Genomic DNA, 13,390 nt, shown 5'->3' with positions numbered 1-13,390 from the left:
AAGAGGACACTTTTGTTGGTGTTTTTGTACATTTAGTAGTCAGTGGTCCCCTTCATATTTTTATGAAGACATGTCCCACTTTACCCCCTCCCTCTGCACGTTCCATCCTCTGATTGACACTTCACCTCGTGATGTCAACACAGTCTAGTCCCGCCCCATGCCACGAAGCGTCATCCATGTGCATGCGCAGCCTGGGTTCCGCTCCTCAATCTCATCCCTCCGGGGATCTCTTAGTGGCGACAATCTGTTCCGGAGGTAACGTTATCCTTGGTGATGGTGGAGTGTGTCGTTAGCCTGAAGAAGTCAGCTGCTCGGCCGAGGCCTAAGGTGAGCAGCAGCTGATGATGCTCTAGTACAAATATAAAGCTTTGTTTCTTTTCTAAATGAGGAAAAACATGTGTCTTTTGTGCAAGAGTGAGGGAGAAACAAGTGAAAGCTTTAATTCATTGGAATCTTTTAAATAAACAACATGACCTGACGTGGATCAGCATGAAAACAAACACTCCATAACAAAGGAAGTAATAATAACCCAATTTGTTCAATAGAATCAATCAAACCCCAGTTCCAGGAAGTAGAATGCGAAATAACAATGCTACACAGAAATTCTTGCTTAGAAATTGAGTATTTTGTGGAAACTTGATGCAGATGTATTGTTAAGTTTTATAATAAAGGAAAGCTAGTATTGGAAGAGCTTGTATGTGATATGATTTATGTAATACGTAGCGACTTTAAAATAGCTTGTATTTATAATGTATAGAAACATGCCAAGGTTCTTCGCGAAAATGCAACCAAACAAATATTTGACACGGGAGTTAGAAAACAGGAGACGTGATGGGGCTGACTAGTATCTGGATCAAAGCGATAGACTTTAAGGAGGTCCGTTTTTTAAAAAATACGAGACAACGAAACGAAGTTTAATAACGATTTGGAGGAGCCGGTATTGGACTGGAGTGGACAAAATTAAAAATCATGCAACACCAGGTTCTAGTCCAACGAGTTTATTTGGCAGCACTAGTTTCAGAGTGCTGCTCCTTCATCAGGTGGTTGTGGAGTGTAAGATACAGAATTTATAGCAAAAGTTTAGTGTGATGTAATTGAAATTGTATATTGAAAAAGACCTGGATTGTTTGTTAAGTCTCTCAACTTTTAGAACGGGCATGTTGGTTTCAGTTCTTTTGATATGTAAATCGAATGTGTGGTCATGGAATTTGGAGGAGAGGAGCATAAGTGAGTCACATGAGTGAAGTAAGTTTCGAGTGTGTTATTAGGGAACTGGAGAATTTAATGAAAAATGGTACTGTTGTTCAGGACTAGACTATGCTGAGCCTTGGCTGAATGGAAAGTGAACAGGCAGGAGGCTGGAAGACAGAACTCCCCTATCCTGTGGCAAAGACCTTAACTATTCATCCTAACCATGCACCTCATGATGGTATAGACATCTATAAGGTCCCCTGTCAGCTTCCAACACTCCAGGGAAAATAGCCCCAGTCTATTCAGCCTCCCCGCTATAGCTCACACCCTTCAACACTGGCAACATTCTTGTGTATCTTTTCTGAACCCTTCCAAGTTTCACAGCATCCTTCTGATAACAGGGAGATCAGAATTGAATATAGTATTCCAAAAGTGGCCTGATCAATGTCTTAGACAGCTGCAACTCACTGCACTGAACAATAAAGGCAAGTGTATCAAACACCACTACTCTGTTGACTTGTGACTCCATTTTCAAAGAGCTGTGAACCTGCACTCCAAGGTCTCTTTGTTCATTGTAATCATTATTCCATACCCTTAATTTAAACTTTCCAATCTTCTGTCCAGGTTGGTTTAGCCACCTTTATGGGGAGAGGGAGGGGTAATGTAAGAGTGAGAAACGCAGGAAGAAAATTTGAGAGTAGCCAAAAACTAAAATACTGCTTCAGAGAAACTGAAGTAAATAAAGGCACTAATTTATAACGATACTGCTTTTTATTTTTGGTAATTGCGTAGATCCAGAAAATCTCAGAAGGTCCCATAAAACTGTTATCTGAACAATCAGTTTTCAAATAAAATACTCCTCGCATCATCTCATTTGAATAATTGAGGTTCTTCTGTCCGTACATATTTTGGTTCAGCCTTCACAAAGGAGAACAGAAGGTCTAGATAGAGGGATGAAGTGAAATAAATTAGTTGGGAAATGGGTTGGGGAAGTTGATGGGGTTAAATATCAAATCCCCAGAGTCCAATAATCTACAGTGTATTTAAGGAACCTGGCCCTAGAAATAGGGCATGACCATCTTTTAATATTCTATGGACTCTTGAACTGTTCCTTTGGACGATGGTAACTTAGGTAGAGAGAAATAGAATTATTGACCAGTTAGCCTGACATTATAGAAGGGAAAATGCTCGAGATTTAACAGAATACTAAGAAAACATTAACAGGATCAGACAGATGCAGCACAGATTTACAGAGGGAAAAATAATGTTTGACAAATGCACTAGAATTTTTCAAAGATATAATGAGCAGCATTGATTAGGGGGGTTGGGGGTGCAGTGGATTAACTTGTAGTTTCAGAAGGTTTTCAATGAAGTCCGACGAAAGAAATCAGCACATAAAATTGAAGTGCATGGGATTGAGGGTTATGTATTGATATTGATAGAGAACCAGTTTGCAGACAGAAAATGCAGAGTAGGCACTTAGGGGTCTCTATGATTCTATTTATGAATAAACTGGTATTTTCTGCAGGAGACTGTAGAAGCATCCCAGCTTTCAGTATCTGGATGCCAGCTATTCACAGTATAGCTTAATGATTTAAGTGAGGAAACTAAATGTAATATCTCCAAATTTGCAGACAGCACAAAATGGGTGGGAGGGTGAACTGTGAGGAGGATGCAGAGATGCTTCGTGTGATATGGACAAGCGGAGCAAGCAGACGAATACATGGCAGATGAAACATCATGTGAATAAATGTGAAGTTGTCCACTTTGATAGCAAGAGATTGGCAAGGGGGAGGTGCAAAGAGACCTGGGTGTCTTGAACATCAGTCGCTGAAAGTAAGCAGGCAGGTTCAGCAGGTAGCGAAGACAGCAAAGGGAATGTTGGCCGACAAAGCAAGAGATTTGAGTACAGGAGCAGGGATGTCTTCCTGTAATTATACATGCCTTAGTGAGATCACATTTGGGAGTAATATGCGCATTTTGGTCTCTATATCTGAGGAATATTCTGGGTCTGGAGGGAGTGCAACAAAGGTTTACCGGACTGATTTCTGATGTATGAATAGATGCTGGATCAGCTCGGGTTGTATTCACTGGAGTTTAGAAGAATGACCGGGATCTCCATCGGAGCCTATAAAATTCTATTAGAACTAGACAGGGTACATGCAGGAAGAATATTCATGATGGCAAAGGAATCCAAAACCGGGACTGTCAGTCTAAGGATTTCGGGTAGGCCATTTAGGACTGAGAAGCAGAGAAATTTCTTCTATTAGAGAGTGATCAGATTGTGGAATTTTCTGCTGCAGAAAGTAGTTGAAGCCAAAATAGTGAATTGTTTCAAGAAGGAATTAGCTATAGTTCTACAGCTAAAGGGGTGAAAAGGAATGGGCAGAAAACAAGAACAGGGTACTGAGTTGGATGATCAGCCAGGATCATACTGAATGGTACAGCAGGCTTGAAGGATCAAAGGGCCTACTACTGCTCTTATTTTCTATATTTCTCTGAAAACTTCTAAACGATTTAAAGGAATACATGCTGTGATACACAACATTTTTGGCCATAGTTTTTCATCACAATGTGACTGCACAAAGAAAACTTGAGCAAATGTCCTAATGTTATTTTGGAGATGACTATGGGCAATTATGAATATCATAATACATTCACTGACCATCTTCACTCATATTGGACTTGAAACTTCAACTGTTTTTCACTCACCACAGCTGCTGACAGGCCCATTGAGTTATTCCAACATTCTGCTGCTATTTCAAACAACAGCTTTTGTCATTACAATTTGTTCATGCATATGAACACAAGAATTAAGAGCAGAAATAAGCCACTCTCTCCCTCAAGCCTTCTCTGGTAATGAGTAAGACCACGTCCTCCTCTTCACTTACTTTCTGATCGACCTTTGTGTCACCAGCAAATTTGGCATTTAGTCCCTTTACCCAAATTATTTATACAAATTGGCTGTGACTTCAACTCTTTCCAATGTTCTCTCGAAGCTGTGCATGCCATGCAAGATGATTGCCAGCGTCATGCTAACCACAGCAGGCACTTCCAGTTCCAGAAGTGATCTTGTTCGGTAAATCTAAAATTTGGATAATTGACATTCGGTTAACCAATGTTGTTCTGTAATTGGTCTGCCATTTCTTTGTTCACCATTATAATTTCCCTTGTTCCTGATTGTAAGGGATCTATATTTGTCTTTACTGAGCTTTTTAATTTTCAAATACTTTTAGAGGATTTTGCAATCTGTTTTCTTGAGGTTCTTGACTGCCTTGCCATTTTCCAGTGATGTGAAGACCAAAGACAAATGGACAAGAAAAGTGAAATGCATTCCATTAACATATCTGTGGAGGGAATGACCTGCAACTCATGTGTACAGACCATTGAGCAACAGATTGGAAAGTTACAAGGGGTCTGCAAAATAACGGTGGGTGTTGTTCAGTTTTTTAATGCAAGCTATTTTCTTCCACATTTTTTGGGCAGTGTGGAGGCATCCATGCTTCAGGATAACGAAAAGCTGAATAAGTTTTACTGGGACTTGAGCATTATGGTGTGCGTCAATGAACTTTGTCTGCCACTGACTTCCATCTGTTTATTAACTCTTCAGTTACAAAATTTCAAATTATATGTAGACAAGAATAACTTGTATGGATTTGTTAAAAGAAAGTCACGTGTAACTGTGAAGGGAATGCTATAGAGATAGTACATACAAACTTTTAGAAATACTTAAACCAACTCTCTCAAAATGCGCGTAGTACAATTTAGTCAACTGATGTAAGTCGAAGTGTAGCTGTCTGGCTAGAAAGCTGGCCGCCAATTGGAAATTTGGGAAGAGTTGGAAATGGTGTAATCTAGGAGTTAATGGTGGGTACACCTTTGTACCCTGTGAATGTTTGGTTGATTTAGACTTGGGAAACAGGAAAACTGTATTAGAATTTGCTGATGATTAAGTAGTGAAATTGGTACGCAGGATGAGGAGTGAAGTACTTTAGAAAGACATATGTAGGTTCACAGAATGAAGAGAAAGTTTGAATATAATTAATTTTGAATAAGTGTTGGGTAATATACATTTAACTGTATCTCTTGCTGCTGTACAGGAGGAGTTGTGCACACTTTGTAGGTACTAACTCTGTTGACCAGTACATTCATGGTTCCTCCCACTGCTGACATCATTGTTATGTGTCTGCTCTATGCCTAAGCTGATGGCCTGCTTGATGCCTTTCACTTGATACACTTCACCCAAGTTCTCACTATGCTACCTCAGCAAAAATGGACAGTAGGTTATCTCAACAAACAGGAGAAAGTGAGGACTGCAGATGCTGGTGATCAGTGTCAAAACGTGTGGTGCTGGAAAAGCACAGCTGGCTAGACAGCATCCGAGGAGCAGGAGAGTCGACATTTCGTGCATAAACTTTTCAGCAGGAATGTGGCAGCGGAGGAATTGGGAGTAAGGGATAGCGTTATTACTCGGGGGGAGGACGTAGTCCAGGTAGCTGTGGGAGTCGGTGGGTTTGAAGTTGATGTCCGTGTTGAGTTGGTTGCCGGAAATTGAGATGGAGAGGCCCAGGAAGGGGAGGGAAATGTCCAAGATGGTCTAGGTGAACTGCAGGTCAGTATTGAAGACGTTTGTGAAGTTGATGAACTGTTCAACCTCCTCGTGGGAGCACGAGGTGGCGCTAATACAAGCATTGATGTAGCAGAGGAAGAGGTGGGGAATGGTGCCGGTATAGTTGTGGAAGATGTACCCAACATCCCCCGCGCCCCATATAAATGCTATCCCTTACTCCCAATTTCTCCACCCCTGCCACATCTCCTCCCAGGAGGACCAGCTCCACTCCAGAACATCCAAATGGCCTCCTAATTTCAAGGAATGCAATTCCCCTGCCCACATGGTCAGCAATACCCTCCAGCACATCTCCTCCATTTCCTGCACTTCTGCCCTTCAACCCCACCTCTCCAATCGCAATGAGGACAGAACTCACCCAGTCCTCACCTCCAATGTCCAGATACATTGCATCATGCTCCACCATTTCCACCACCTACAGTCAGATCCCACCACCAGAGATAAAATTCCCTCCTGACTCCTTTCAGCATTTCACAGAGACCATTCCCTCCGCAACTCCCTCGTTAGGTATGCACCTCTCATCAAACTACCCTCCATTCTGGGCACCTTCTCTTGCCACCCCAAGTGGTGTAAAACCTACCTACACACACACACTCCTCTACATTGGGGAGAGAGGATACCAACTTGTAGAATGTTTCAGCGAACATCTCTGGGGCACACGCACCAATCAACCCCACCACCCTGTTTCTGAATTGTTCAACTCCTCCTCCCACTCTGCAAGTCCTGGGCCCTCTTCCACTGCTAAATCCTAGCCACCTGATGCTTTGAGGAAGAACACCTGATCTTCCACTTTGGGAGCCTTCAACCACAAATAAATTTCACCAGTTTCTTGATCTCTCTTGCCCCCCCCCCCCGCCCCCTTCTTTTCCAATTCCAAGATCCAATCCTCCAACTCGGCACCGCTCTCTTGAACTGTTCAATTTGCCCATCTTCCTTCCCACCTGTGTATTCCACCCTATCACCATCACCCCTCCCACCTTCATCTACCTATCATATTCCCAGCTATCTGCCCCTAGTCCCACCCCCCTCCCATTTATCTCTCTGCCCCCATGACCCTTCGCTCCCCACATTCCTGATGAAGAGCTTATGCTCGATATGTTGACTCTACTATCCCAAAGTACAGTGTACCAATTTGAAAGTTGTGCACTCGTGTTGATCATTGGAGAGACCTTGGCACTCCCACATTGTTCATGATTCCCTAAAGATATGAACAGTACTTTAGGCTTTTTAAGGAATGATAGTGCATGTGTATAGCATCCTTTACAATCTTGGGATGTTACGCAGCTAATAATTTATTTGCTGAAGTGCAATTGCTGTTGTGATTGATTGGAAAGTCATCAGTACGGTTATACATAGCAAGGTTCCACAAGTAGCTATCTCGTAATTATCCAGATTATTTGAGTATGTTGATTAAGTATGTCTATTTCCTACGTAGATCTGTTTATGATTTCATCCAGAAGACATGAACAATGTCATACTTTCTCAGTATTGCAGCATTAACTTTAATGATATGCTTAATTATTTTGGAGTGGGCTTTGAATCCACAATGTTGAGAGTCTGAGGTAAGATTGTTGCTACAGTTGCAAAGTGGACAGCACAAATGGGACGGATGAATAAAAAAAGACCGAATACGTTTATAAAAAATAATGGTTATTCTAAAAACAATGGGAGGAGAATAGAATTGGGTCAGTTGATTTAATATCTCCCATTAGGAAAAAGCTCGAATCTATTATTAAGGAGGTGAAAGTGGGACACTTAGTAAATCCAGTTAGAGTAAACATGATTTAATGAGGAAGAAATCATGTTTGATCAATTTGAGTGTTTTCTATTGAGCAGAAATGGTATATGTGGGCTTCTAGAAGCTGTTGAAAAGGTGCTTCATCAAATAAGAGTTTTTTTTAGGGGTAATATCGTCCCATGGATCGAGGAGTCATTGGCTGACAGAAAACAGATTAGGAATAAAAACAAAATACTGCAGATACTGAAGATCTGAAGGAAACGGGAAGTGTTGGAGAAATTCAGCTGGCCTGGCAGCATCTATGGAGAGTTCATATTTTGAGTCCAATAAGGTGGTTCTTTGGAACCAGAGAAAATGTGACTTTTATTGCTGTTGAGAGGCTTCAGATTTGGTTGGTGGAATAGAAAAAAATGCAGTGACAGGTTAGAGGATGAAGGAGGTTAGAGATCAAAGGTGTCATTGAACAAAAGGCACACGGAGGCATAATGATTTTAGAGGTCAGACAGTGAATCATCCAGAGTCCATTATATAACCAATTGGGAAATTAGATCAGAGAGGGACCACTGGATCATTTTTGGGTTGGTAATCTGTGGAGGGTAAGTGCTTAAGGCTTCAACTCTTTGTGACTTTGAAAAAGGGACCAAATGTATGACTGTTAATTATACCAATGATACAAAGAGACATGAGAAAGTAAATAGTGAGGAGTAAACTAAAGAATTTCAATTGTGTGTGAGGAAAAGATTGGCAAATGAAATTTAATGTTGGAAAATATGAACCGCTTGGTGCTAAAGCAGCATGTTATTTAAATGGAGAAAGCTTGTAAACCTCGGGATTACAAAAGGATCTGTAGTACAAGGGGACCCAGGTCTCTTGGCGCATGAATTGCACAAAATTAGTATGTAAATACAATAAGTGATTAAGAAGGCAAATGAATGTTAATAGGATGGGGATTGGAATACAAAATTAGCAAAGTTTTATTACAGTTGCATGTGACATTGATGAAACTGTATCTGGAGTAAGGTACAGTTTTGCTCTTGGTTATTAAATAAGGATATTGCAATGTTCGAACCAGTTCATAGATGATTCCTGTGATTGTTATAAGGTTATAAAAGATTATAAGGAAAGATGGGTGACCTTATAGAGGTTTACAAAATTATGAGGGGCATGGATAGGGTAAATAGGCAAAGTCTTTTCCCTTGGATCGGGGAGACCAGAACTAGAGGGCATAGGTTTAGGGTGAGGGGGAAAGATATAAAAGGGACCTACTGGGCAACTTTTTCACGCAGAGGGTGGTATGTGTATGGAATGAGCTGCCAGAGGATGTGGTGGAGGCTAGTACAATTGCAACATTTAAGAGGCATTTGGATGGGTATATGAATAGGAAGGGTTTGAAGGAATATGGGGCGGGTGCTGGCAGGTGGGACTAGATTGGCTTGGGATATCTGGTCGGCGTGGACAGTTTGGACAGAAGGGTCTGTTTCCATGCTGTACATCTTTGACTCTATGTGCTTTAACCATTGGAGCTCAGAAGCATAAGAAATGATCTCATTGAAACCTTTAAGATTCTGGGGGGATTTGGAAGGCTGGCTCACCTGTGGGAGAGACGAGAATTAAGGAAGACATTTTAAAAATGAGGGGCCTTCCATAAAAGGTGTAGATTAATAGAATTTTTTCAGTTGTGGTTCTGTTCGCCGAGCTGGAAGTTTTTGTTGCAAACGTTTCGTCCCCTGGCTAGGTGACATCATCAGTGCTCTGGAGCCTCCTGCGAAGCGCTTCTTTGATGTTTCTTCCGGTATTTATAGTGGTCTGTCCTTGCCGCTTCCGGGTGTCAGTTTCAGCTGTCCGCTGTAGTGGTTGGTATATTGGGTCCAGGTCGATGTGTTTGTTGATGGAGTTTGTGGATGAATGCCATGCCTCTAGGAATTCCCTGGCTGTTCTCTGTCTGGCTTGCCCTATGATAGTAGTGTTTTCCCAGTCGAATTCATGTTGCTTGTTGTCTTTGTGTGTGGCTACTAGGGATAGCTGGTCGTGTCGTTTCGTGGCTAGTTGATGTTCATGTATGCGGATTGTTAGCTGTCTTCCTGTTTGTCCTATATAGTGTTTTGTGCAGTCCTTGCATGGTATTTTGTAAACTACAGTAGTTTTGCTCATGTTGGGTATCGGGTCCTTTGTTCTAGTGAGTTGTCTGAGCGTGGCTGTTGGTTTGTGTGCCGTTATGAGTCCTAAGGGTCGCAGTAGTCTGGCTGTCAGTTCTGAAACGCTCCTGATGTATGTAGTGTGGCTAGTCCTTTTGGTTGTGGCATGTCCTCGTTCCGTGGTCTGTCTCTTAGGCATCTGTTGATAAAGTTGCGCAGGTATCCGTTTTTGGCGAATACCTTGTATAGGTGTTCCTCTTCCTCTTTTTTCTGTCTGTCTGTGAATCTGCAGAATTATTTTCTGTAGAGAGCAGTGGATGCAAGGAATGGGATTTATTATAGAGTGAGCTAGATAGATCCTTGATTGACAAGGAAGTTGACGGGCATGGGGGTAGCCAGCAAAGTGGAGTTGCGCCCGCAGTCAGGTCAACACGATGCTGTCAAATGGAGAACAGGCTTGCGATGCCAAATGGCTGAAAGTTACTGTACTCCTAAATCATATGTTCCCCGAAAAAAAGGAGATCTATTTGAAGCCTTGATGATTCCACAGAGTGGGTTCACCAAAATGATACCATATTTGAGAAATTATAGTTAAAGAGATTCTTGAGATCTAAGGATTATTTTTAGCCATGTAGAGAAGACAGAAGATTTATTAGAGGTGTTTAAAATAATGAGTTGTGCTGCTTGATTGAATCTGGAGAAACTAGGTAGTCAGTCATAGATAATTAATTAATTTAACATAATTAGAATAAGAAGAGAGGCTAGCAGAAACTGATCCCATGAAGAAGCATGGAATGTTTTGTTGCATGGATCATTGTACATCATGAAACAAAATTAAATATTTGAAATAGAGGAAGTTATAGATCTACATGAGAGAGACAGTGTGACAGGTTTGATTTGGATTCAACTGCTCCAGCATAGATTCTGGATTAGTGGTGCTGGAAGAGCACAGCAGTTCAGGCAGCATCCAAGGTGCAGCGAAATCGACGTTTCGGGCAAAAGCCCTTCATTAGGAATAAAGACAGTGAGCCTGAAGCGTGGAGAGGTAAGCTAGAAGAGGGTGGGGGTGGGGAGAAAGTAGCACAGAATACAATGGGTGAGTGGGGGAGGGGACGTAGATGATAGGTTAGGGAGGAGAGGGTGGAGTGGATAGATGGAAAAGAAGATAGCAGGTAGGCCAAGTCTGGACAAGTCATGGCGACAGTGCTGAGCTGAAAGTTTGGAACTAGGGTGAGGTGGGGGAAGGGGAAATGAGGAAACTGTTGAAGTCCACATTGATGCCCAGCTTTAGTTCTGTAGTTACTTCGAGTTTACTCACATCATCCTGGTCGCGGGTTCGCAGCCAGGTTACTACGGGTGCTGCCTGGCCATTTATTCCTTCAGTATCTTCTTTAACTGGCTTTAGCTCTAACATAAGAGTCAGTATAGATCAGAATGAATTGAATGACTGTGTTCTATGAGATTTTGAAGTTCACCTTTTAAATGCTTATTTACCTTTCTGTGCCTGTGATAGATGAGGTGCTTTCAGCACTGCTACTATCTTATACAAGTGTACAATGACCTTGGTATTGATGCATGAACCATTATTTATTTTCCATCATTTTCTCTGACCTTTTGATAACTGTGCTGCGCAGTGTTTTGCTTTGTTCTAAGCTTCATGATTTTGGGCAGATATTATAATAAGGGTTTAGATCAGAGTGGTGCTGGAAAAGCACAGCAGGTCAGGCAGCATCTGAGGAGCAGGAAAAATCGACGTTTTTCATCAAGAATAGAGGCAGGTAGCCTGGAGAGATAAATGGAGGGGGGAGCTGGGGAGAAGATAACAAAGAGTACATTAGGTGCATGGAGGTGATAAGTCAGAGGGGAGGGTGGATGGATAGGTGGGAAGGGAGATTGGCAGGTAAGACAGGTCATGAGGACAATACTGAGCTGGAAGGTTGGAGCTGGGGTGAGGTGGGGGAGGGCAAATGAGGAAACTGGTGAAGTCCACATTGATGCCCTGGGGTTGAAGTGTTCCAAGGTGGAAGATGAGGCGTTCTTCCTCCAGGCATCAGGTGGTGAGGGAGCAGCAGTGGAGGAGGCCCAGGACCTCCATGTCCTCGGCAGAGTGGGAGGAGGAGTTGAAATGTTGGGCCAAGGGGCGCTGATTGGTGTGGGTGTCCCAGAGATGTTCCCTGAAAAGCTCTGTGAGATGGCGTCCAGTCTCCCCAATGCAGAGGAGACCGCATCAGGAGCAACAGATACAATAAATGACATGACATTGGTGGATATGCAGGTGAAGCTTTGGATGTGGAAGGCACCCTTGGGGCCTTGGATGGTGATGAGGGAGGAGGTGTGGGCGCAAGTTTTGCAATTCCTGCGGTGGCAAGGGAAGGTGCCAGGATGGGAGGGTGGGTTGTTGGGGGGGTGTGGACCTGACCAGGTAGTCACAGAGGGAATGGTCTTTGCGGAAAGGGGTGGGGAGGGAAATATATTTCTGGTGGTGGGGTCTGTTTGGAGGTGGCGGAAATGTCGGTGGATGAAGCATTTATTGGGAAGGTTGGTAGGGTGGAAAGTGAGGACCGGGGTGTTCTGTCCTTGTTACAGTTGGAGGGGTGGGGTTTGAGGACGGAGGAGCAGGATATGGATAAGATTCTTTGGAGAGCATCTTCAACCACGTGGGAAGGGAACTTGCGATCCCTAAAGAAGGAGGCCATCTGGTGTGTTCTGTGGTGGAACTGGTCCTCCTGGAGGCAGATACGGCAGAGGCGGAGGAATTGGGAATACGGGATGGCATTTTTGCAGGAGGTAGGGTGGGAAGAGGTGTAATCCAAGTAGCTGTGGGGGTCCGTGGGTTTATATATAAAAAAAAGTCCGTGTCAAGTTGGTTGTCAGTAATGGAGATGGAGAGGCCCAGGAAGGGGAGGGAGGTGTCAGAGATGGTCCAGGTAAATTTGAGGTCGGGGTGGAATGTGTTGGTGAAGTTGATGAAGTTGATATTATAAACAGTTTCCTCTTGTATTTATCTTGAATTGGGCACTATTTGGAAAGACGATGTGAACTCGGATCTTTGAGAACAAATGTAATATCCTTACTGACTTGTGCTCAGTGTAAAACATTATGCTTTCCAAAAAAAAACCTTGTTTTTTTTTTGTGGGAGAGGTGTTGTGCCTCCAATCAATTGGGAACAGGTCATTCAGTACAGGGAAAATAAAAGGTATTATATATTAACCTTCAAACAATGATGTATTAACCTCCAAACAATCATAGACTATTAGTTATGCCAAAAGTCCAAAGGTACGTTGCAAAAGGTTGAGTGACATTAGAATTTGTGGCAGATTTTCTTTATGTGTTGGTTTGTAACACATGACATGATAAATTGATTTGTCTTGTACTTTGGCCATCAAGTTCTCAAGGAATTAGTTATAAATTAATGCTTCAACAACACAATCACTGTGCTTGAGAACTTGCATTGATTGGTGCTTTCAGCACTATGAAAGGAACAAAAAAAAACAATTAAGCCAGTTGAGTTGTGCACATAATGGCACAAAGTAGATTGGAAATCCGGTCGGCATGGACGAGTTGAACCGAAGGGTCTGTTTCCGTGCTGTACATCTCTATGACTCTGTCATTGGAGATGGGGATATTTGTGATGCCTGCACTTCCAGTGTGTTGTTTTATTGTTCACCAGCATTCACAAATTGGATGTGACAGGACTGT

General features: G+C 42.5%; 1 protein-coding gene across 2 annotated transcripts in view; it reads left to right on the top strand.

Annotated features, from left to right (window-relative positions):
- Positions 1-240: 240 nt before the first annotated feature.
- The window catches only part of LOC132820401 (copper-transporting ATPase 1-like), a 100,591-nt gene continuing 87,441 nt past the window's right edge, over positions 241-13,390 (top strand). The window contains exons 1-2 of one of the 2 annotated variants that reach the window (XM_060832493.1): positions 241-327; positions 4,481-4,621. In XM_060832493.1, the coding sequence (XP_060688476.1) occupies positions 4,502-4,621 (120 nt within the window). In that variant the 5' untranslated portion in view covers positions 241-327; positions 4,481-4,501. Of the gene's footprint in view, positions 328-4,453; positions 4,622-13,390 lie in introns of both variants that reach the window. The other variant, XM_060832492.1, reaches the window with a different exon arrangement.

The sequence above is a fragment of the Hemiscyllium ocellatum genome, chromosome 11 (assembly GCF_020745735.1).
Source record: "Hemiscyllium ocellatum isolate sHemOce1 chromosome 11, sHemOce1.pat.X.cur, whole genome shotgun sequence".
NCBI lineage: Eukaryota > Metazoa > Chordata > Chondrichthyes > Orectolobiformes > Hemiscylliidae > Hemiscyllium > Hemiscyllium ocellatum.
Note: the sequence above shows the minus strand (reverse complement) of the source record. Positions and strands in the feature narration are given on the sequence as shown.